Genomic DNA, 24,740 nt, shown 5'->3' on the forward strand with positions numbered 1-24,740 from the left:
AGGGGGGTTGACTAAATGACCCTTAAAGTTCCTACTAATCCCACAGTTCTATGAATAAGTAACTTATGTAAGGTTTCAGAGTAACAGCCGTGTTAGTCTGTATTCGCAAAAAGAAATGGAGTACTTGTGGCACCTTAGAGACTAACCAATTTATTTGAGCATGAGCTTTCGTGAGCTATAGCTCACTTCATCAGATGAAGTGAGCTATAGCTCATGAAAGCTCATGCTCAAATAAATTGGTTAGTCTCTAAGGTGCCACAAGTACTCCATTTCTTTTAACTTATGTAACCAAGTGATCTTACTGTTTGCTACATCCTCCTTCCTACACTTACTTCCCAAGTCTTGTTTCAAATTAAACTGCAAGCTCTTTCGGGCAGAGGCCATATCTCACAGCACTTTCATCAACAGGGTCCTGACACTGACTGGGGCTTTTGGATGTTACAATAAAAATAAACAAACAGTAAGGGCTTGTCTACACTTACTGGAAGATCAATGCTGCGGCGATCGATGCATCGGCGGTCAATTTAGCAGGTCTAGTGAAATCAACTGCCAATCGCTCTCCCGTTGACTCCTGTACTCCACCTGATTGAGAAGAGTAAGGGGAGTTGACAGGAGAGCATCTCCCATCGATGTCACGTAACGTGGACCCCGCAGAAAGCAGATCTAAGCTACGTCAGTTTGAGTTACGCTATTCACATAATTCAAATTGCATAGCTGAGATTGACTTTTCCCTTTAGCGTAGACAAGACTGAGAATTTGACAACAGCAAGTGCCTAGAGCTTACGGTTTCTGGAACTGCTTGGTGTTACAATGGTATTCATTATCCATTAGCAGATAATTTACAGCCCTACTGGGATGCATCTCTCAAGGATAACCAGCAGTGCATTAAGGCATTGTCTACAATTTTCACAAGAGAAATGTTGACGATTGTAACTACCCCCCAACATAGACATCCTGCACCAGTGTAATGCAGAACCACTGACATAATCCCGTAAACTATCCAAGTAAGGCCTGGTCTACACTTAAAATTTAGATCAATGTAACTACAGCACTCAGGGGTGTGAAAAATTCAGATGCCCGAGCACCATAGCTAAAACCCCTGGTGTAGATGCATCCTGGTTGACGGAAGAATGCTTCCATCAACCTAGTGACCGCTGCTTGGGGAGGTGATTGCCCTCAGCAACAGAAAACCCCCTTCCGTTGCTGTAGGAAGTGTCTACACTACGGTGCCACAGCACCATAGCTACTGTGCCATAGCTGGGCCACTGCTGCACCCACAGTGTAGACATAGCCTAAGCTGTACTGGTGCAAAATCTGCTCTGCACCTATATTAGGGAACTGCACCAGAACAAGAATAGTGATGTAGTTACACAAGGGCAAATGCCTCTAACGTGAGCAGGACCTAAAGCAAAAACAACACTGTGAAATTGTATTAAAAGATCTTCATTTGAGAAGTCAAAGGACCTGATTCTCATTAATACAAAGGCCATATTACACCTCTTTGATAGTGTAAAGAGCCTCAAAGAGCTTACTCTGAGATACTTTGACACTGCTAGAACTATGTAAAGTATCTCTAGGATATGCCCAAACTAGGAAAAAAGGTGTGTTCTTGTCACATGCTAGCTACCACATGGTAACTAACTTGAGATAAATCCTAGTCAAGACAAGGTAATTGTAGTTTTCACACACAAGCAAGTTAAGGGAAACACTCACTTCTATCTGCTAACATGTCAACTACAACTACAATTGACTTCACTAGGGATATGTCTACACTACAGAGACTATACTAATGTAGCTATGCTGCCATAGCCCCATCATGTAGATGCAGCTTCCACCAACGGAAGGGTTTCTCTGTTGGTGTAGAAACACCACCTCCCCAAACGAAGCCCTTTCACTGACGCAGTTGTATCTACAGTGGAGGTTATGACAGCATAGCAACATTGGCCAGAGGTATGATTTTTTCCCACACCCCTAACCAACACAGCTAAGCCGATATAACTTTTCAGTGCAGACCAGGCCTATGATCTTACCTCCTATTACTTACCATGCACTAGCTAGCATGTGGTAAGAGCAGACCTTTTTTTCCCAAGTGAAGACAAGGCCCTATTAAACCAGACCCTATTACTTCAAACCCTGCCTCTTAGATATAACAGAGACAGTACATTTTTTTTTTTTTAAACACACAGTTACTCTTTTTCAATTCATTTTGTCCTATGAAACATTTAGGGTTTTTTTAATATAATCTAACAGATAAAATCCTCTGCAGGTAATGTGCTTCAACTGCAAAGTCAGTAATGCATTTTGGCGAACAACATTCCACAGTGAATAACGGAGTACTTATTTAGAATGAAGTATCAGACACGTGTGAAAATAAAAGGGGGGGGAAGGGTGTACAAAGGCACTTGTCCAACCTTCCTCACTGTCCTCTTCAACCCATTCACTCATTTTACTATAGACTCAAGCTAAATTAAAACCCACCAAAAAAAAATGTTTCACAAATAGACCTCTGGGAACTGTGAGGACCTTTAAGAATTTTCCCTTTCATTTCCAAAACTAGGGACCAAATTCTCAGCCAGCTGAGATCAATAGAGTATTGCCTAGCGGGAATTTGGCCCTACAGGTCTACACTGTCTAGATTTGAGAACAAGGCGAAATTAAATGCTCTGTTACACTCTTAAAGTTATAGGTATCTTCCCACAATTTGTGGGGAAAGTATTTCTTTATCAGGTATAAATTGCATCTCCTGTGGGCTATAATTCCCTCTCCCTGCTTCAGTTATGGCGGAACAATATGATGTGTACAAAGTTTAACTGTTTCAATGAACTTCCCACTTCATTTATAAATTCAAAGATCGGTGAATGAGACAGCACCAACAGATGTCTTTCTCAATGTTTGCCCATGAAAGCAGTTCAAAATTTCAAGCTTTAAAAACTCATACACCTATTCATACAGTAGGGAAAAAACAAAACATAAAATTCTCAAACACCACTGAATAAAATTTGCCCAACTCTGAAAACCCTTGGTGGACTAAGAAATTCCCTTTCATGTTCTCACTTTGAAGTTTTTCTTGTTACTATTCTCATCAGAAAAAAAAATATCACTTTTATGTATCTGGGAGTACAGTGCATTTCTGTATATTCAATGAATGTGCTATGAAAACCTCAGTACAGTAGGCACTAACAAATTAAAATATTTCTATTCTATTACTGCACTACAGATTTAATGCAATATATGTGTGATCAGCATCTGGTAGGAAGGGATCCAAGCCAATCTGAATCTAAACAGGGATGGACATGGTGAGCACGTGGATAGGAAGCCTCCCAAGAAACAAGTCAGAATGTTGCAGAAAGTGGTATGGGCTGACTCAGTAGGTTATACTCCGCCTCTTGGTTAGCAATGAGCTAGTGGCCCCTGCATGTGGCTAGAGGGCACTGTGCTGATGGAAATGCAGTCTTTCCTAAAGATCCTATGAAACCATCCATAACAGAGGACTCATTTACCTGGTAATCTAACTCAGGCCTGGTCTACACTGGAGGGAGGGGAGGGGTAGGGGAAATCGATTTAAGTTACGCAACTTCAGGTACATGAATAACGCAGCTGAAGTCAACGTACTTAGATCTACTTATCGCAGTGTCTTCACTGGGGTAAGTCAACAGCAAACACTCTCCCGTCGACTCTGCCTGCATCTGGGATATTAGATGGGGTGGGATCTGAGTTATCCAGGAAAGAATTTTCTGTAGTATCTGGTTGATGAATCTTGCCCATATGCTCAGGATTTAGCTGATCGCCATATTTGGGGTCGGGAAGGAACTTTCCTCCAGGGCAGATTAGAAGAAGCCCTGGAGGTTTTTCACCTTCTCTGTAGCATGGGGCACGGGTCACTTGCTGGAGGATTCTCTGCTCCTTGAAGTCTTTAAAGCACAATTTGAGGACTTCAATAGCACAGACATAGGTGAGAGGTTTTTTGCAGGAGTGGTGGGTGGAAATTCTGTGGCCTGCGTTGTGCAGGAGCTCAGACTAGATGATCATAATGGTCCCTTCTGACCTAAATATCTATGAATCTATGAAAACCTCTAACCCTGGTGGACTAGCAGAGTCGACGGGAGAGCGCTTGGCGGTTGATTTATCGCGTCTAGTCTAGACGTGATAAAACGACCCCCGCTGGATCAATTGCTGCCCGTCGATCCAGCTGGTAATGTAGACAAGCCCTTAATTCCAGTCTGAGCACTGAAAGTAATGGAGTTAAGGTCCATAGAGTGAAGAAGCAAGCTCACCAAGGGCAATTTTGACTGAACCCTGAAATGAGGAGAGTTCTTTGAGGACATGGGTGTTGTCTCTATGTTTCCCTGTACGTGTCAGAAAATAGTAAGGCATCCAAACAATCTATTAGGAAAAGAAAATGCCAAAACAAAGATTTGGGTTTCTTTGCTTTTAGTTTCTTTAACACTTGTAAGACATTAAAGATCAGACAATGGTTTGTGCAATAGCTAGTTACATTAATCGTCCAGTTCTCAAATGCGCATCTACCAAAGTGATATATTCCATCATGTGCCAGCAATGCCCCTCTGCCATATACATTGGTCAGTCTCTACATAAAAGAATAAATGGAAACAAATAAGACATCAAGAATTATAACATTCAAAAACCAGTTGGAGAACACTTCAATCTCTTTGGTCACTCGATTACAGGCCTAAAAGTGGCAATTCTTCAACAAAAAAACTTCAAAAACAGACTCCAAGGAGAGACTGCTGAATTGGAATTAATTTGCAAACTGGATACAATTAGCTTAGGCTTGAATAAAGACTGGGAGTGGATGTGTCATTACACAAAGTAAAACTATTTCCACTTGTTTATTTCCCCTCCCACTGTTCGTGTAAAGTGCTGAAAATGGGCCACCTTGATTATCACTACAAAAGGTCCTCCCCCCACTGCCAAGCTCTCCTGCCGGTAATAGCTCACCTATCCTGATCACTCTCTTTACAGTGTGTATGGTAAGCCACAGGGGCCAAGCCACAGGGGGCCCTGTGAAGCTAAGTTGCTCAGGCTTCAGGTTCAGCCCCGGGTGGCAGGGTGTGGAGCCCGGGGCTTCGGCTTTCTGCCCTCTGCCCCAGCAAGTCTAATGCCGGCCCTGGTTGGTGGACCCCCTGAAGCCTGCTCGCAGCCCCACAGTGGGCCCCGGATACCTGGTTGAGAACCACTGGTCTACACCACAAGATTAGGTCAATGTAAGCTGCCTGCGTCAACTTAGAATCATAGAATATCAGGGTTGGAAGGGACCTCAGGAGGTCATCTAGTCCAACCCCCTGCTCAAAGCAGGACCAATCTCCAATTTTTGCCCCAGATCCCTAAATGGCCCCCTCAAGGATTGAACTCACAACCCTGGGCTTAGCAGGCCAATGCTCAAACCACTGAACTATCCCTCCCCCCAACTTAGCTGTGGAGGCATTTTCACTTCCATTTGTCTCCTGACAACGAAAGTGCCTCTCTATGGCGATTTAGAAACACCACCTCCCCAAGTGGCATAGAGTCACAGTCGATGTAATTAGGTTGACGCAGTGTCAGTTCAGACACTGTGTTGCTTATGTCGATTGTTACTGGCCTTCAGAAGCCATCCCACAATGCCCCACACTGATAAATCAATCGATACAAGAACTCCTGATGAGGACGCGCTCCACTAACAGAAGGGACCACGTGTGCACACACACAAGCCATTTCATAACTGCAATGGCTGTATGCAGACGTAAGTTAGGTTGACATAATTTTGTAGTGCAGACATGGCCTAAGAGCGTCAGAGCTAAATACAAGATTGAACAGATAATTTAACATAAGCAGTTAGCACAGGACCACTCAAGGTGAAATGCCCCTTTAACACCTCTGTAGTCAAAGGACAAAAAGGGGGGCTACTAGGTTACAATTTGTGGTAACAAGCCATAAATCCAGTATCTTTATTAAAGACCCTGATTTCTAGGGTCTAGCAAAGTTATGAACCACAACTGACTAATGTCCATCCAGAGAATGGGACAGACCAGGCTGGGACGACAAGGAAGTTGAATTTGAAAATTTCTCAGACAAAACCAACACTGAATCTATTATTATTTGGTACAAGTGAAAGTTCTGTCCCAAGCAAAATAATGGGGCAACTTTACCATTTGCCTGTTTTTCACTATTTCGTCCTATGAACACTACAAGCACAAGCAGCCAAAAATAGGAGAAATTCAATCTGAAAGAAAATGATGAATATGGCAATACACTGCACTGGACATTTGAAAACTCCAGGTTTGGGGACAGATGAAAGTGCAAACAAAAAACACTTTGACCTACCCCAAGAGCACTTCCGAAGAAAGCTAAAAATACCTCCCATCCCAAAACAAGAATACGCAGAGACTTCCACAGAAGGTAATGATGAAAGAGAACAAAACAAAAAATTGGTGATGCTAAAAGAAGAGAATCTTTGGATTCTTGCAGGATGCTGCAGCACAGTAGCTGCTGTGCAAACAAGAATAGAGACATATAGTTACCACTGATACAAATTTAGAATCTTATTGAAATGTTGCATCTTTAAAATGAAAGTGACTGGGAGGAAAATAAATTTCTTTAAAGGTGACTGCTGTTTAAATCTAATTGATATAATCCAGTTTTACGACAACAAAAATGCTCCTCAGAATGCAGAGTTCTATTTTGAGTGACTAACAGATGTTTTCACTAAGGACTTAGGACAGAAAGAATATAAATGCAATGACAATGGCAGACTAATGAAGTTTAGTCTTCAATTAATTCACACGTCCAATTAATACAATCCCCAAAGGAGAGTATTACCAAGACAAAAAATCTTTTTGTTGATCACGAGGGTCAGTTCCAGGCAAAAAACATCTAACTCAGACATGTGCATTTTAATTCTAATATCTCTATAGAAGAAATGTAACCCCCTAATAAACAACAACTCAGTAACACAATATGCAGGAACTTAGCACTGTGATCTGAATAAGAATGATCATCACTAGTCACTGTCTTGCTCCTAATGGGGTTAGTTAGTTAGTCTGTTCAATTTCCTGTTAAGATGTGTCATTTTTATTTAAGACTCAGCAAAAGCACAACTGGCTAGTGAATTTTCAGTGTGTCTCTCTTCAATTGTTAAGTCCCAAAATAAAATATTCCAGCAAGAAAAAAAACCTGCTTTCCAGTACACACACACACAGTTTTACTTGGACTTGCATCCACATTCCATTGGAAATTTTAGCTAACAAGAGGAAACCTAAAACAGCAGATCCTGCAGAACTTAAACTATCATTTACATACATTTCTCAGGATCGCAAAGAAAGCTTACTGAATGTGAACCAGATGAACTCCCTGAATCTGCAGACAATTCCAGTGTCTCTGCTGCAGCCTGTAACTTTCCCAAGCAGAAGTTAACTGAAATTGATAAGACAGATCAGTTTCACAAATGGTTCACTCTCTAGAGTGAAATCTAGAACCCCTTAGGCCAGGGATGGGCAAACTAAGGCCTGGGGGCCAGATCCAGCCCACCAGCTGTTTTAAGCCGCCCCTCGATCTCCCACTGTGGAGCGGGGTCTGGGGCTTGTCCCACTCTGCTGCTCTAGCCACGGAGTAGGGTCGGGGGGCCGCTCCATGCCGCTCCCAGAAGCGGTAGCATGGCTCGTCTCCGGCTCCTACATGCAGGGGCAGCCAGCGGGCTCCGCTCTGTATGCTGCCCCCACCCCATGTGCCGCCCCCACAGTTCCCATTGGCCTGTTAGCTGATAATTAAATTGCAAACCTATGATTACTTTTAATCTGAAATAGCTGATAGTTTTAAACTCCAGACATACGAAATATATGATGTGATATTATTACCTGGAGCCTTTTGGATGGAATCAATAACTGTTAAAGAAGGATCATATCAGCTACTATCAGGGATCAGTTGTTTTCTTAATATTTCAAACACTAACTTATTCTTTTATACTGTTAAAAAGTAGTAAAATGAAGTAGTCTCATACTGACACTGTGATCAAATAAGAAATTAAATACAGAACAAATTTACCTAATCTCCCTGAAGTCCCACTGAGCATCCTGAATTTTTTTATTTTTGGTTTCCATAGTATAGTTTTTACTTTAATGTTTTATTATTCAAGACCTAAACAGCGTGATTTAAAAGTAAAAAGACTGTGGGTTCAAAGACCTAATCTAATGAGGCTGGGAACAGAGCTGATATTGAACAGTACCTACAAATCAGGAGGATCAGCTTTTGGCAATTGTGGTATCCTGCTGGAAGCATAACACACCGACGATTTACTACGTGCAGTATAATCACTCATTGTCACAGCATCAGAGCACCAGCAAGTGCTCTGCCTCCTTCTACGTGTGATCACCGGGGTGGATGTGCTTGGGGATTCACTTTTACCTTGATAATGTACCTGAATTTCAAATGAAGATGGACCTAGCCAGAAAACCGGATCCAATTCCCCCTCAAACTTCAGGGAGGTTCAAATCTGGATCTAAACTTTGTGGCTCAAGTCCATCTCTAACTGACATGTAGCTAAAAAATAAAATTCACAGATAGCTGAGGTTAAAAAAAAAAAAAAAGTTGCCATCTGGAATTTTATGTCAAAACAGTAAAGTTATGAATCAAGTTTATTTCCTAACATCACTTGTCAGTTTCTCTCAAGAACTCATTTATCAATACTGGGATGTGAAATCCTCATTTCTGTGTTGTTCTATCACCGTAGTCCCCATTTCCCTATTGTTTGTCTGTATAATCTCTGTCTGGTTCTGTGATTGTTTCTGTCTGCTGTATAATTAATTTTGGTGGGTGCAAACTAATTAAGGTGGTGGGATACAATTGGTTAAATAATCGTGTTACAATATGTTAGGACTGGTTAGTTAAATTTCAGGAAAATGATTGGTTACGGTATGGCTAAGCAGAACTCGAGTTTTACTATATAGTCTGCAGTCAATCAGGAAGTAAGGGGGGGGATGGGAACAGGGAATGGGGGTGGGGAAATTGGAATCATGCTTTGCTTAGGGGGGAAATGGGTACAGGGACACAGGTAAGGCTCTGTGGTGTCAGAGCTGGGAAGGGGGACGCTAAGGAAGGAAACTGGAATCATGCTTGCTGGAAGTTCACCCCAATAAACATCAAATTATTTGCACCTTTGGACTTCAGGTATTGTTTCTCTCTGTTCATGCGAGAAGGACCAGGGAAGTAAGTGGGTGAAGGAATAAGCCCCTAACAAATACTTCTTTCCTCTCAAACTCACTCTTGGTTGTTTTCTAAAAAATGAAGGAAGGAAGAATTGTTCCCCTCAACACAGGAAACACCAGGAAAAGAAATATTAGAACAATTGCTTGCTGGTGACTGAAGTTAGTCCACTAGCATGACAACATGCTAGTGACTTTACACTGCAAGTGAAGCAAGTTCACATCTTTCCTTGCTTAGAATATGACTTGTAGTTGTAAGGTTCCCCTGGGAGAAGGACAGATCAATTTCTGTTGCCAGTGCTTTGTACTGCTCCAAATTATTTCCATTTATAATTATTATTAAATGAATTACAGTGTTGTGCCTTCAATCAGCAGTCACACACCACCAACACTAGATGAAAAGACAACTGTATGAGATAAGCAGTTTATTGACTCAAAAGTCCAATGGTTCTCAACCTTTTTGCATTTGTGGCCCCCTAAAAAATTTCAAGTGGAGGTGCGGAGCCCATTAGAAATCTTAAACGCAGTCTGCAGACACCCATGGGTCTACAGACCACAGGCTGAGAACCACTGGACTGGAAGACAATTACCGCACAAGTGTAAAACTGACAGCATCCAAACACCGGTGTGCTGATATTTATTTCATACACAAAATTCTCTTTAAATCAGAGATTCAATACAGAGAATATACAATGCAATTATTATGTTAATTTGTCTGAATTTTTCTATTTGATGCTTGAGCTGAAAATAGGAACTTACATTTTAAAAGCTGTCATTTTATGTTACTGAAAATGGTTATTTCCAAAACCCAGTAATAAATATCCAATAATACAATTAGAAATTAAACTTACCCTCTCATCCCACTCCCTACCCTTCTCCTTTCACCATTCTAATAATAAACTACCTATCTACAGAAACATTCTGGCCCAAATCCTTAGTGGGTGTAAACTGGCATACCTCTATTGACTTTAACTGACCTATGTCAATTTACATCAGCTGAGGATCTAGCCCTTAAACTTTTTCACGGGTGCCTGTCCAACTGACAATTATAGCAAAACTTTTGCTTCCAAAAAGTTAAAGATGTGAATTAAATGAATTTACAACAGACCTTGGGAGAAAGTAGTTCCTACTCTATAACTCCTCACCTTTACCAAGCTCTGTTCAAGCAAGATTTAGAATGTTCTTTTGTTATCCCCATCCCCACACTAAGTTTACGTGGCAGAAGTCAGTGATTTTGTCTGCCTGCACTGATCATGGCGTGGGGATAAATATATAGCTGCAGCTCTTTATGACAAGCCCTGCATGGACAATAAATTAATTAAAAAGATACCTGACAACATCATGTCAGGTGACATGCAGGGACTCAAAGCATTCAATCTGCAGCACAGCATTCCCCTCTGCACCAGATGGTAACTAATACAGCCCAGTGATAAAGGAAGCAGTTAAAATGAGCAGAGAAGTGTTCATTGTCCACCACTTTCCAGAGCAGTTGTACTAGGGAAGCACTTCCGGCAATAAGGAAATGAACTGCAGGTCCAATAAAAAGTATATTTTATACTGCCCACCAAAAAGAGGAAACAAATATTCCTGCAGCTTTATGAATGTTAGTTACACAGGTGTGGTTTAAAAGGGAAAGAATAAAATCAAAATATTCAATTAGAAAGAATTAGTATAATTGCAGGTTCCATTTTATCCCTCCATTCAAACCATAAAGGGCCTCAAATTACTGCAAAGCTATGATACAGAGCTTCGTGCTGCTTAATGCTTTTATACAAATCCAGGAAGTTCATTAACTTTTGGTTTGAGTGAGGGTCTCTCTTTTCTCTCCTATCCCCTGCTAATTTCATAAACGCTCCTTAAAATAAGGCTGGTTATAAAACAATTTTTTTTCTCCACGGGGTGAGATATGCAGAGGATGGGCCAGATTCAAATTTAGGCACACATCTATATGTGCACTTTACTTGTGCATGCAAATCAGGTATGTGTGAATAAATTAGGTACATGCAAATACACGGTCATAATTGGGCATGCCTAAATTTAAAAGTCTGACCTTTGATCTCTGGAATTATTTATTTAGGCTAGTAAGGAAAAACGAAGATCAGGTCCAATTTCTGCTCCACAAACACCAGATAAAATCATCTTGCAAAGGAATATAAAAATATCTCATTTTCTTCAAATTATAGAGCACAAATCAGAAAATAATTTGCTTGCCCAAGGTCACACAGCAAGTCAGTGGTAGAGCTGGGAAAGAGCACAGAATTCCTGATTCCCAGCCCTGTGCTCTAACCAACAGTCCACATTTCCTTCCTTTAATGATGCCATGAGCCATTGTTCTCTGAGTACAACCAAGTTCCTCCCTGGAAATATAATTCCCCATCCTGCCAGTTACCTTAATCTCTTGTTTCCATATCTCAGACTAGTATTTTTAGTGGATGCTTACAATTCTGTTGTAAATATTGGCAAAACTAAGCGAAATATTCTCTGGCATTCAAGATTCAGGGGGTTTTTTTTAGTCATGTTTTTAATCTACTTTCTCCTTATTTTTGGAACACCTCCCACTCCTCATTTTGCACCAGACTGTTCATATTTTTTAAATGCCTTCTGCTTACAACACGTTTTACTTCAACAGAATCAGCCTCTGTTGCTCTTTTTCCTGGCTCTGACATAACTGGGATAAATTCCAATCCCAATCTCAGACCGTTCCTGACATGTTTTACTGCTGCCGTATGAGTGTGGTATGTCAGGCAAAATGCATTTCCAGCACTTCCACAAGTTTCTTCATAGATGCAGTGGGGAACCAGCTGGAAAACGGTTAAAATATTCCTCCACTTCCTACCAGCATGGAAGAACCGGAGAGAGCCACGGGGTACAAGTTTTCCCATACAATGTAATTCTATAAATTCATTTAGGACAGGGGTTCTCACCCTTCTTTCTTTCTTTCTGCGCCCCCTCCCCGGCAATAAAAACTCCATGGCCCACCTGTGCCACAGTAACTGGTTTTCTGCATATAAAAACCAGGGCCAGTGTCAAGGGGTAGCAACCAGGACAATTACCTGGGGCCCCATGCCACAGGGACTCCACCGAAGCTACATTGCTCTGGCTTTGGCTTCCGTCCCAGGGAGGCGGGGCTCAGGGCCCTGGGCTTCGGCCCCATGCAGTGGGGCTTCGGCTTTCTACTCTGGGCCCCAGCGAGTCTAATGCTGGCCCTGCTTGGCGGCCCCCCTGGAACATGCTTGGCAGCCCCTCCCGGGGGCCCAAAACCCCTGATTGAGAACTGCTGATTTAGGGCATTTGTCATTCCCAAACCTTTTGAGATGCACAGAATTCACTAATGTGTATCACTTAGGACGGGGGACTCCCAATGCCAACCGCCATACATACAGACTCCCTGTCCTCAAGAGCTTCTAAGGTGCCACAAGTACTCCTTTTCTTTTTGCGGATACAGACTAACATGGCTGCTACTCTGACACTTACCCAGAATTATACATCACACTCCTTCCCACGGTCTCTGAGCACCTTACCCGTGGTTTTAAAAGGTATAAAATAGCTCAGCCTCGGTCTTTTTCTGTCCCACACATGGCAGGAAATTTCAACTTCCCACCTCTAGCTAGCCCAAGAACTCCCTCCTCTTTAACTCCAGAGAAGACCACTAAATTATTTGGCTTTATATAGCTATAAACTCCACCTTTCATCATTCAGGCGGAAGGGCAAAGAGGCCGACTCTTCTAAAGTTGACCCTACTATTGCAATATGGGGAAAAAACTGACAAATTCCCACTGGCTCCTGAACCTGATCAGCTGCACTGGTAGGAGCTGCTGCCTAGACAAGATGCCAGCAGGCAGCCCTGTTTCCACCAGCATTTTAATTAGACTTGCTCTTCGGCAGGTTTACCTAAAAGGGCAGTAAAGCTAATTTCAGGGTCCTTGTCTACCCTGCAGCTCCTCATGGTTTTAATACTGGTTCTGATGAACTGGTAGGAATTTTTATGGTAAATTTCACCAGTGTAGAAATGGTCTGAGAGAAGGCACTTGTAGAGTGGCAGGAAGGATATTTTTAGTGGATGGGGCACTAGACTGCGATTCAGGAGATGTGGCTTTAATTCCTGACAGCCACATATTTGGGCAACAGACTTAAATCTACCCAGTGTCTCAATTCCCCAGCAGTAACAGGGGATACCACCCTACACACAGAGGCAGTGGGAGTGTAAAATCCATTAATGATTGTGAAGCATTCAGATACAGTACTACCGCACTGAGAACTATACAAATACCTAGACAGAGAGTAGGGAAAGAGAGAAGCCATGCTGAAACACATAATCCACACCAGTGCTCCATCTAACCCCACAGAAAAATCCTAGGTATTCAACGAACCCAGTCCCAGAAGCTCTACAATCAAGCCAACCTCCAGGAAAGAGAACCCTACAAAAGCTAATATTCAAATAGTGGCCAAGAGAAAATGCTGACAGGAAATGAAAGTCAAAGAGGCAAATTTGCACATGACACGTGAAAGTCAAAGTCAGTTCAGCATTCTACCTGCCCATCCTGGAATCTCATCATACATGACAGTTATCAGACTGCATTGAATAGCGATAGAAGGTGGGTAAGGCAATACTTTTTATTGGACCAACTTCTGTTGGTGAGACAAGATTTTGAGCTTACACAGAGCTCTTCTTCAGGTCTGGAAAACATACTCAGAGAATAGAAATGACAACCTAAATGCTGACAGGTGACGAATTTGTAAAGTATTTAAATCCTCAGACTGGGATTTGAACCACCAACCCTAACATAGAATGTGTGTGAACACAATTACAGAGGAAGGAAAGTTTTATGGTTCAGGGACTAGGCTGGAACTCAGGTTTGACACCCAGCTACCAGACCCTTTTTGTATGACTTGAATATTTACTTCCACTGGTGAACACTAACTCCCACTGACTTCAGTGAGAGAAATGGGTTCAAAATCTGGCCCTCTATCTTTTTGTACCTCATTCCCCACTCTGTTAAAAAGGAGGAAGAAGCTATTAATACTAGACAGAGAAGGCAGAAAGGATGTATGTAAATTGTTTGAGCAGAATATGTCTTTTACTATATGTATGTACAGATCTTGGTGTTCCAATCTCATTTAGGTCCCCATAGCACTATGTAATACCAACAATCATATACACATATGGCTACTAAAACAATGAACATAGCATCAGTGTATACACACAAATGATCAGTTCAAGTATATGCATGTTGTAAATGTAGTGCTCAGTGACCAGGTGGTAGCCACACTAATTTTATTAAGAGACTCCATTTTAGATTCCTGGGTAGGTCTTCCTCCTCAATAACACCTTTCTTCTTCTAAAACTATCTGAAAACTATTCATTTGTGCATATGAATGCCTTGTTGCCCTTTGTGTACATTTTATTTGAAGAGAACAAGCCTTTTTTCTTTTACTGCTTCTGGAACTATTTGTTCTAGAGTTTTCCCAAACTGCCTCCACCTCAGAAAACTTTGTTAATAACGAGCAGCACTTTAGCATAACCATCTGTCTTCCAAGACTTCTAGCACAATCGCCTTCTGGCAACCTTGGCTGATGGCTATTGAACTGACTGTAAATTTCAGTGGATCCATCAAAGAATATGCAATAAAGAGGAATTTTAGAGTTATCAATTCCACCTTCACAGGGAACCGAAATCTTCGGTTCATTTTAACGGGCTAGGAAGGCCAGAAATCTGATTTTCACCCTCCTCCATTTCTATTCCTTGCTCCAATGCTTGAAAAAGTTTGTTCGTCTTGAAAAAATATCAGTACTAGCCTTGAAAACTGTTCTGTATTCATGGAAGATCACTAGACAGTGGGTCACAAAAAAAGTCACTATTCTCCACAAGCTCCTTTCTCTCACCTTCCCCTTTAATTCAAGCACGATCTTTGCTTCTCTCTCTCATGAGCTGCTAGTTAGATAAATACTTTACACCAGCTGAAAGCTTTCAGATAGTATAAAGCTTCGGTTTCTACCTAGATCACGTCTCAAGACAAGTGGCTGCTAAAAATCAAGTCAGGATTCAAGGGAAATAAAGCAAGCATTTAAAAAGAGGGGAAATAAGGTATTTGAGGGATTCAGATTTCTCCATGCTATACCTCCATCATCTTGCCTAGTACAATGCTCTATGCTTCCGTTTTAATTTCTGTCTTTTCTTTATGATAGGTTCAAGACAACAGCAACAACCATCACTTCTTTTGAACAAGGTCTCTCGCCTTCCCCCCCAACCACACACCCCACTGTTTTTCCACATATAACATCTCTTTGGTAGTAATGTAATTTGCATATGATTGTGTGGGAGGGGAGGTCGTCCAGAACACACTGCAAAGGTGAAGTCCATCCTTTGAAAATGTTAGGGAAAACTCTTCTCTCCAAAGGCTAGAACATCACAAGATTGGCTTCAACATCTGTGATTTGACCCCCCTCTAGTGGGTAACCCAGAACAAGGCAGTAAGCCTCACTACCAGTTAACAGCCAATGCAGAGTCTCCTTTTGCTCAGGTGATTAGTTCCCTTTTTAAGGCTAGATACCCTCTATTCTAGCATCAATGCCTTTTGTGCTGTTTAATCAATGTGAATGATGTCTGCAGACAGCGATTCCTTATGAGAGACTCCATACTGTGCTGTATTAGAGGTAGGTGTTCAGAATTCTCTTCTCTAGAGCCATCTCACACAGAGGTCCTTTACAATTTCAGGTAAATGGAAGCAGAGAGAAATTCCTCTCGGTATTTGATTGTGCGCGCAACTTGGCTTGTCACAGCATTGTCATTTACCCCAGTGCTTGTTCCCACTGTCAGGCATTTTCAGAGCCTGACAGAACTCTATGCTACAGCCAGGGTTTCACAGCTTATCCTAAAGAGGAAGAACTCAGCTGCCAGACAAACTAACCAGAAAAGTAGCAAAATATGTAAGTCTGCCAGAAGAGACAGCAAATATGCAGAAAGTGTCTAGAAAGCGGAGTACCCAAGACAGAAGAGTCTGACAAGATTCATGGATGGGTACTTCCAGCTACCCGGTTGTTTGATAGATACCTTCCCATCTTAAGCAACCCAGACATGTTCTAGAAGTCCAGGAGTTGCTACATAATTTAGAAACACTTCTCATCCAATGTATCTTGAATATAGCAAGTGTTTAAGTCGCACTATTACATTAGAGAATTTTGCTCTAGAATTAACTAAAACAATCCTCATTTATCACGCACACATTAACAGAAAATATTCCATTTAAATCAACTGTTGAAGCACAAACTTAGCTCCTTGATAGATCTGTTTGACAACCTATGCAAATAATATTTATCTTTCCATATTCCACACAACCTTCTGCAAAACATGGGAGTTTACATTTGGTATATCAACTAGTGAAGAAAACAGTCAAGTCTTTACCTCCATTGTAGGATTACATAACACATGTAGAGTATAAATTTTTAATGTCAAGGGAAAGAGGACTACAAGGTTTTCTTATAGTCTGGTTTTCTTCATAACATGTACATTTACTGTTCTTGATTTAAAAACTTATTTGAATGCATTACATAACATTCCTGAGAATTTCTGTGAGATACAATAGAATAGGATTTTCAATTGATCAGCTTTCATTTTAGACCTGTCAGTCTCAGGTTACACTTATTCCATTGGATTTTAGTGGTATATTCCTAGATCTAACCTAATAGTATGGTGCTACATGAAGTTTCACAGTTTACACACTAAACCTTCTATATTTTAAGGAATGCAAGCATGACCCATTAACCTACTTGCAACAGTGATTAGAAAGAGGTACAGATACAAAAATAATATTGTTGAGCACTTTTAATACAGCTAATTAGCCAAGATGCTAAATCTTTCAAGTCAAAACGTCTGTTCCTTAATTTACACAGATGAATGACTTCAGTGGAAGCAACAACCCTGGCAAGCTTAAAAGGCAACCCTGCATCCAGTCTATTTCAAGTAACACCACAGCACTGCAACATTCTTCCTCAATGAACATCCCTTCTGCAGTTTTGTAGTGCTGAAGCACAAAAGAGCATAATATGCACGACTGGCATCCTCTACTTTGACAGTTTGGCTGAAATGTTCTAGTCTTCAAGATTACCTAAGAAATTAAGATGAAAAGTAAAAATTGTAGACTGTTAAAATAAGTACATGAGTACATTTGTAATGATACAAGCTTAAAATCATATTGCTCATGCAATGATTGGGACAATAAAAGCATTAGCAATAAGCAAACTGAGTGACTCTGGAAATACAAATTAATCCATCTCCCATCAACACTTTCATTAACCTCTCTAACACACTTGGCAAAGCCTAAATTCTGTATGTGATTGTGCAAGTACAAAAATACCAAATAAGGGACAAAACTCAAAAAAGGCCTCACTTTTAACTCATTTGTACTGGAACTGCTAGATACTGCCTAACACAATTCCAAGACATAATGGAGATATTAATGCTCTAACGCCTGCCCCAAAAATATCAACATATTCATTCTAATAGAATTTTGTATGCCTGCTGTAGGAATTTTGGCTATGAATCCTTTTATCTGCAAGTCTCATCACTGTTTAGGAAAGGAAGTCCTTATAGGATGACAAACCATATTTGATCCCCACATATTAAATACAAATTAGGTGACATTCACCAAGAAGGAGCCCTGGGAAATTCAAAACAGGATCTCTGTACAATTCACTCCTACTCCCTCTATCCTTCATGACTCTGCTTCCAGCTGCAGGGCAATAGATAGTTTCCGCACAACATATATTTTTGATCTTACTACATACTGTATTTGAACAGTTCATATCCATTCTCATGAAGGAACCTAAGCCCAGTGCATCACACTCTGATCATACATTGTTGAAGTCGTCCCCCTCCACCCCTTAACATAAACTTCTTACCAGCATGAAACAATTTAGCTGCAGGCAAATACTGCTAAAATAGTGCTTTCCAGTATTAGTCCCATCACCGCATTCAAGATTAATTTTCATGACAGTCGCAACAGCCATGGCAGAAGCGTAAAAACACCCTCGAAATAGTCACAATGGTTAGTCCATAAATTCCTTCCATCGTAGCTATCTCTGCTTTCTTAAGTCAGACACTGAGATCCAGCTTCACTCCACTGCACTGTTTAGCAAGATCTGAATGTGAAACAGGTAATAGTCAGGATCATAGTGAGCTCTCTTATTTCAGTTAACGTGACTTGGTCTGGAAAGCCCCTTCTCAGTCCCTGTGTCAGCAGCCCCAGACCTGCACATTCCCAGCACTGAAATCCACCTCTGCAGTGAAAAGTCACTGCTAAATCTGGGCAACTTAAGCCTCTTTTCTTCATAGAAGCCACACACACCCCCCATCTCTTCCATGCACGATCAGACCTTCTAACAGCATCCTGTTTTTTTCCCCGCACTGTTCACTCAAACATGTTGTGGGTTTGTTTTTGCCAGTGCAGATTTGCACAGTGCTTAATACATAATCACTTATTTTGCATGGCTGCATGATGAGAGACCCCCAACTTGCCAAAGGAGCATCTGCACCAAGCTGCTTTTGCTGATGTGATCAGCATTTGAGGATAAGGGCTGACAGGAGGAGGCAGAAAGGTTTGTGAACTGATTCTTCTTCCTAACACATCCCCACCCACGCACCCTAGATGTGGCTGCAAAAATATCCACAATCATTGAGAGGGCATTTGTCTTGAATAAGTGCAAATGACATTGAAAAGACGACAGAACAGAAACGTGTTTTCTGTTGCACTGCATGATTTCACCAGCTTATTTCCTAGGTAGCGATTCCAGAGAACCTTCCCACACAATTCCTCCCTGCCCCCTCCTCAAAAAAAAAATCTTTGCTGTGCTATCTCCATTTTACCTCAAGATTCTTGCGCTAAGAAGAAACATCAAGCCCCCTCTTCCCCTCTCAAACGTGCTGCCTCCATCTTCACTTCAGCCACTTTTTCAGAAATTTAATTTAGCAGCAAAGTTAACCCCTCAGTTACCCATTCATCATTAGCCACAAAATACTCTCCCTCTATCTCACCAGCCCTTGCTGCCTCCTACCCCCCACCCACCCCAACAAAAATACAATCCTCTAAAGCCCATTTGATGTCTTATCTCCAGGATTTATCCTGGAGATTTCAGTGCAGGGATAAACTTAACCCCATCAGCAACAAGCCATTTGATTCCCCTGTGCCCCATCATATAAAATGTCTCATTGTTGGTTTATCCCACATATCTAGCCTCTTCTCCTGGAAAATATTTGAAAAGGGACCAAATTAACCCATTTGTTTGCCCTATCAGCCACCCCTATTCCTCCAAATTTCCTTCCCAAATATGGTCTGTGATATGGATGCCTGTTACTTCCACACTCAACTTGGGGATTTCATCCTATCCCCTCTCATCCATGCCTCTCACCTTCCAGCCTCACTTCTGAAGTCTCCCCTTTCCACGCACAGAGTTGCCCTAGAGGACACGTAGCAAAATAGCTCTGTACAATTATCCTTAGATCACCTCTTTCCCCAAAATCCCTAGAATGAGCCTGTAAAAATTAACACCACAGAGATGGGAACTCCTTCATGCTCCCTCCCAAATCTTTGTTGGGGGTATGCTGACCTCCAAAGTCATCCCTGAGATTTCACACCCAAAACAGTTCCCTCCACTCCAACCCTAGGAATTTCTTTCCCTATTCCCCCCCTTCCCCTGCTATCCAAATCCTTCCCTTGAATAATCTTTCCTACCTTCCCACAGAAGTCCCCTCCCCACCATGACTTCTCTCTAAGGAACAAATCCCATCTCTGACCTCTAGTCCCTTACACCGAGGACACTCCCCAACTCCCCTACACCTGCTGAAGGGGTGTTTCTCTCCTACTACCAAAGATTTATCCAGGACATCTCACTACATTTTCCCCTCTTCCAAATGACCTGCTTCCCCCTCTTTGCTGAGTGTGACTAACCCTGGGGAAGGGGATAGATCTTCCCCTCTTTCCCTTACTTGCAGACCCATATCCTAGGGCTCACCCTGAATGCAGGTAAGGATGTGAACCCACTTCTCCCCGCAATCTCAGATCCATACCCAGAAATTCTCCCAGGGGTAGAAATGAGCTAATCCCTATTTATGCCACATTAATCTATTCAAACTATGTCCACATGTGGTGGGGACCACTTCTCCCCATACCCTGAGCTAACCCTGGTGGAGATTGACCAGTTTCACCTCCTAACCCCAGCTGTATGCCATGGAACAGTCCCCTCTGGCTCAGAAACAATTCTTCCTCCCGTTTACCTGCGGACCCATACAACAGAGTTCTTTCTCCCTGTGCAGGAATGACCTCCACCCCACATCATCATCATCTCCTCCACCTCCCTGTAGGGAGACCTACACTCTAAAGCTCTCCCTGTGGGTGGGATTCACCCCTACCCCCATAATCCTCCCTTCCCCATCTCTCCCCAAACCCATCCCCTGCTGCTCCCCTTCTGTGCACGTGGAGCAGTGACTCCCCCTCTCCGCAGGCCCTTCCCCCAATGTAAGTGGGGTGTGACCCCCTATCCTCAAACCCTTCCCCCCCCATGTGTGTAGCGGTGACCCCTTTCCTCCCCAACCCCTTCCCCCCCCCGTGTGTGCAGCAGTGATTCCCCCGCTCCCCAGGCCCTTCCCCCCCAATGTAAGTGGGGGTGAGCCCCGCTCCCCAGGCCCTTCCCCCCCAGTGTGTAGCGGTGACCCCCTCCCTCCCCAGCCCCTTCCCCCCAATGTAAGTGGGGGTGACCTCCCCCTTCCCAGCCCCTTCTCCCCCAGTGTGTAGCAGTGACCTCCCCCTTCCCCAGCCTCTTCCCCCCCCCCAGTGTGTAGCGGAGACCCCCCCCCTCCCCAGCCCCTTCCCCCCTCCCAGTGTGTAGCGGAGACCCCCCCCTCCCCAGCCCCTTCCCCCCCCCAGTGTGTAGCGGTGACCCCCCCCTCCCCAGACCCTTCCCCCCCCCGTGTGTAGCGGTGACCCCCCCCTTCCCCAGACCCTTCCCCCCCCCAGTGTGTAGCGGTGACCCCCCCCTTCCCCAGACCCTTCCCCCCCCCCAGTGTGTAGCGGTGACCCCCCCCTTCCCCAGACCCTTCCCCCCCCCCCAGTGTGTAGCGGTGACCCCCCCCCTTCCCCAGACCCTTCCCCCCCCCAGTGTGTAGCGGTGACCCCCCCCTTCCCCAGCCCCTTCCCCCCCAGTGTGTAGCGGTGACCCCCCCCCTTCCCCAGCCCCTTCCCCGCAGTGTAAGTGGGGTCGCTGACCCCCCCCTTCCCCGCAGTGTGGGGGCGCCTCCCTGCCCGCCCCCGCCTTACCTCCAGACCTGTCCCATCTGCAGCAGGTGGATGACGGCCTGCCAGACCCAGACCGAGAGCCTGCAGAGGCGCTGGGCCCCCGGCGTGGGGGTGCCGGCGGCCCCCGGCCGGCGCCCGACGGCGCCCATCATGGGCGGCCCGCGGCTGCTGAGGCCCTGCACGGCGCCCAGCCCGCCGCCCGTGTAGTCCTGCACGAACCAGCGGAAGCTGAGGATCTGCACCAGCACGGAGGGCAGCAGCACGAAGGCCAGGGTCAGGCCGCACCACACGTAGTCCCGCCGCCCGTAGTGGTGCAGCGCCAGCCACAGGTCCGTGCCCACGTCCCCCAGCAGCACCAGCAGCGCCAGCACGATCCACAGGCAGTCCAGCCACGGCCGCTCGCCCCCGCCGCCGCCGCCGGGCCCCCCCGGGGAGTGCGGCGGCCCCTCGGAGGAGGAGCCCGGGGCCAGCGGGTCCGTGCCCCCGCCGCCGCCGCCGGCCCGGCCCCCCGCCCGCCCCAGCAGGCTCCGCAGGCAGGCGCTCCGGCAGCCCCAGTAGCACGACGAGGTGTTGCAGCAGTGGCAGATGTGCAGGGAGCTGCTGCCGCCCTGCTCGGCCGCCCCGTCGCCGCCGCCGCCGCCCCCCGCCGCGGCCGCCGCCGCCGCCGCCTCGTCCAGGTTGTGCAGCTGGGCGAAGCCGACCCCCGCGCCCCCGCCGCCGCCGCCGTCCGACTTGGCCGCCATCTTGCTGCCGCCGCCGCCGCTCGGCGCTCGCCCCGCTTCTCCGGCCCCCTCGCCGGGCTCCCCCCCCACCACCCCCCGGCCGCCGCCGCCGCCGCCGCTTCCGGGGGAGGCGCTTGCCGGGCCCCGCGCAGGATGGAGGGGGGACCCCTAGCGCCCGCCCGGCGAAGCGCGGCTCCCACGCCGCCCGGGAGCTGCTGCAGCAGCCCCGCCCCCACCCACAGCGCCCGGGACCCCCCCCAGCCCAGGCCCCCTCGCGCCAAGGGCCCCCGAGCTCCCCCGGGACCCCCCCAGCCCAGGCCCCCCCGCGCCAAGGGCCCCCGAGCTCCCCCGGGACCCCCCACTTCAGCCCTCTTGTACCACGGACCCACTATTCCCCAGGACCCCACACCCAGTCCTCTTGCACCAAGGACCCACTGTTCCCCTGAGATCCACCACCCCAGCTCCCCTAACCCCTGCAGTAGGGACCCCCTCGCCCCAGCACCCAGCTCTGCTACCCCCTGCGCCCAGGGCCCAGCCAGGCAACCTTCTGTTCCAGTAATGCCAGCCCTGGGACCTAGCTATCTGCCTCCCACATCCCCCATCCCACCCCCGTCTTCTGCTGCCCCAGCCCTGCCATCCCCTCCCCAGCTCCACCAGCTTCCCCTGCCCAGCATTAGCTGAGCTGCCCCTCTCTGACCCAGTCATGGGACTCGCTCCCTGCTCTGCCTTTCCCTACACTGGGGGACCCTACACCCCCCACGACCAGGTCCCACTGACCCCAGCCCCACACCTCTGATGCCCTGCTACTCTCCACCCCTAGCGATGCCCAGGGACCTTCTGCACTGGCTGACCACACCTCATTACCAAACCAGGGTACTGCAGACCACCAGCTCCCTGAGCCCAGTTCCCCTGCCTCCTAGATACCATCTCCCCTGGTTCCCACTACCCCCAAGTCCCTAGTGTCCCCCAGCACCTCAGCCACCCCTTGTCCCCCCAGATACATACTCCCAGGTGGCTTCCTCCACCCTTTGGCACCCAGCTACCTCCACCACCCCAGACCCCAATGGTGCCTTCACAAATCAGCCTCAGCTACCTCAGGACACTCCAAAGCCATGCACCTCAGCTCCCAGTGCTTCTCACATCACCTGGTTCTCCTAATCCCCTTGTTATTACCTAAGCATAAAGCCAGCCCTCTGCTCCCCCCTTTAGTTCATCACTTGCTGTTTAACTTGGGTGGGTATGGGGAGCCTTTCCTCCATCTCTTGAGGGCTGCCAGGTAGCCATCCCATTCATTGCCAAGGGACACTGACCAGCCTAGCTGCAATGGTATGGAGCAGGCGTTCCAACCAGCTCATCCTTCTGTCCAAGGATCCTGAGCAATCCTGGGCCAGCATTTCCACCTCTCAAAAGGAAAAACCACCCTCCTAATAGCAAACAGAAGAGCTAGCTTCCTGCTTGGACTTTATAGGCAGAGCCTGGGGAAGCTCCACCCCCAGAGTGGGCAGGGTTTTCCCATCCTTAGCCCTGACCTTGGCTATGAAAGGCAGGATGCTTCAAAAGACCTGTTTATAATAAAAGATAGAGCCCCGGCTCCTTAGTCTTTCCCTGGATTGGGGTTGGGCGTACCTCTCTTTACACCTATTTTGGTGGGAAATTTAGCCATTGGTTCCATCTCCTCTGTTTACTTGCACTTGCTTTTATTCCATGCTTGATCTTTCATCCCTATATTGGCTCTTTTGTATGCTCAGATGCATTTTTCTCTTCTTGGAAGTTCACTGTCTCCCTGTAGACTCTCCTTCTGTTCCTCTCTTGCTTTTTCTGCACAGGCCTGTATGCTCCCCTTTGGGTATACTCTCCCCTTCCGTTTTCTGCATCTGTTTCCATAGACATGCCCTCCCTTTCTGGTTCTCCATGGCTCTCCATGCTCTCTTTGTGGGCAGGTGCTTCTCTCTTTCCGAAGACCTATGTTTGCATGTTCTGTTCTTTCTCTTCCTGAAATTACATTGATGGCAAATACCAAAAAGGATTTGCCAAAGGGATCAGATAATGTGGTGGTAATGTGTCATTTTGCACACTGCAAAGCTAATCTCAAGGGGGGGGGAAACTAAGAAAAAGTACATCCAAACAGTTCCAAATGCTGTGTTGCTGTAGCTGTGCTAGTCCCATGATATTAATGGTGAGGTAGTAACTTTTATTGGACCAGTTTCTGTTGGTGAGAGAGAGAAACTTTCCAGCTACACAGAGCCGAGGAAGAGCTCTCTGCAAGCTTGAAAGCTTTTCTCTTTCACCAGCAGAACACGGTCCAATAAAAGATAATACCTCACCCATCTTGGCTCGCAAATGCTAATGGAAGAGAGGGGAGAAATCGCTTGAACTTGAGAACAGTGAGAGAACTGTAGTAAATATTAAAGTATAGTAGGAAAGGGATCTGTGAAACAAATCTGTGGCCCTTTTCAGATGATTCATGGGAAGTTCAAAAGTTCTATGAAGTTCTAAAACATACTGCTGCTCTTGAAATAGTCAGGTGAGCTGGCACT

General features: G+C 45.4%; 1 protein-coding gene across 4 annotated transcripts in view; it reads right to left on the minus strand.

Moving 5' to 3' along the window:
- Window positions 1–22,224, minus strand: part of XKR6 (XK related 6) — a 283,372-nt gene extending 261,148 nt beyond the window's left edge. Inside the window, exons 1-3 of one of the 4 annotated variants that reach the window (XR_013345536.1) lie at window positions 21,503–21,640; window positions 18,093–18,332; window positions 16,624–17,299 (exon numbers count right to left, since the gene is read on the minus strand). Coding sequence is in view for 2 of the 4 variants with exons in the window: in XM_077812368.1 (XP_077668494.1) it covers window positions 21,503–22,224 (722 nt within the window). In the remaining 2 variants the exon portion in view is untranslated. Of the gene's footprint in view, window positions 1–16,623; window positions 17,300–18,092; window positions 18,333–21,502 lie in introns of those variants that run through there. The other 3 variants (XM_077812369.1, XR_013345537.1, XM_077812368.1) reach the window with 3 other exon arrangements.
- Between the last annotated feature and the right edge of the window lie 2,516 nt (window positions 22,225–24,740).

This window comes from Eretmochelys imbricata, chromosome 3 (assembly GCF_965152235.1).
Source record: "Eretmochelys imbricata isolate rEreImb1 chromosome 3, rEreImb1.hap1, whole genome shotgun sequence".
Classification (NCBI taxonomy): Eukaryota; Metazoa; Chordata; order Testudines; family Cheloniidae; genus Eretmochelys; species Eretmochelys imbricata.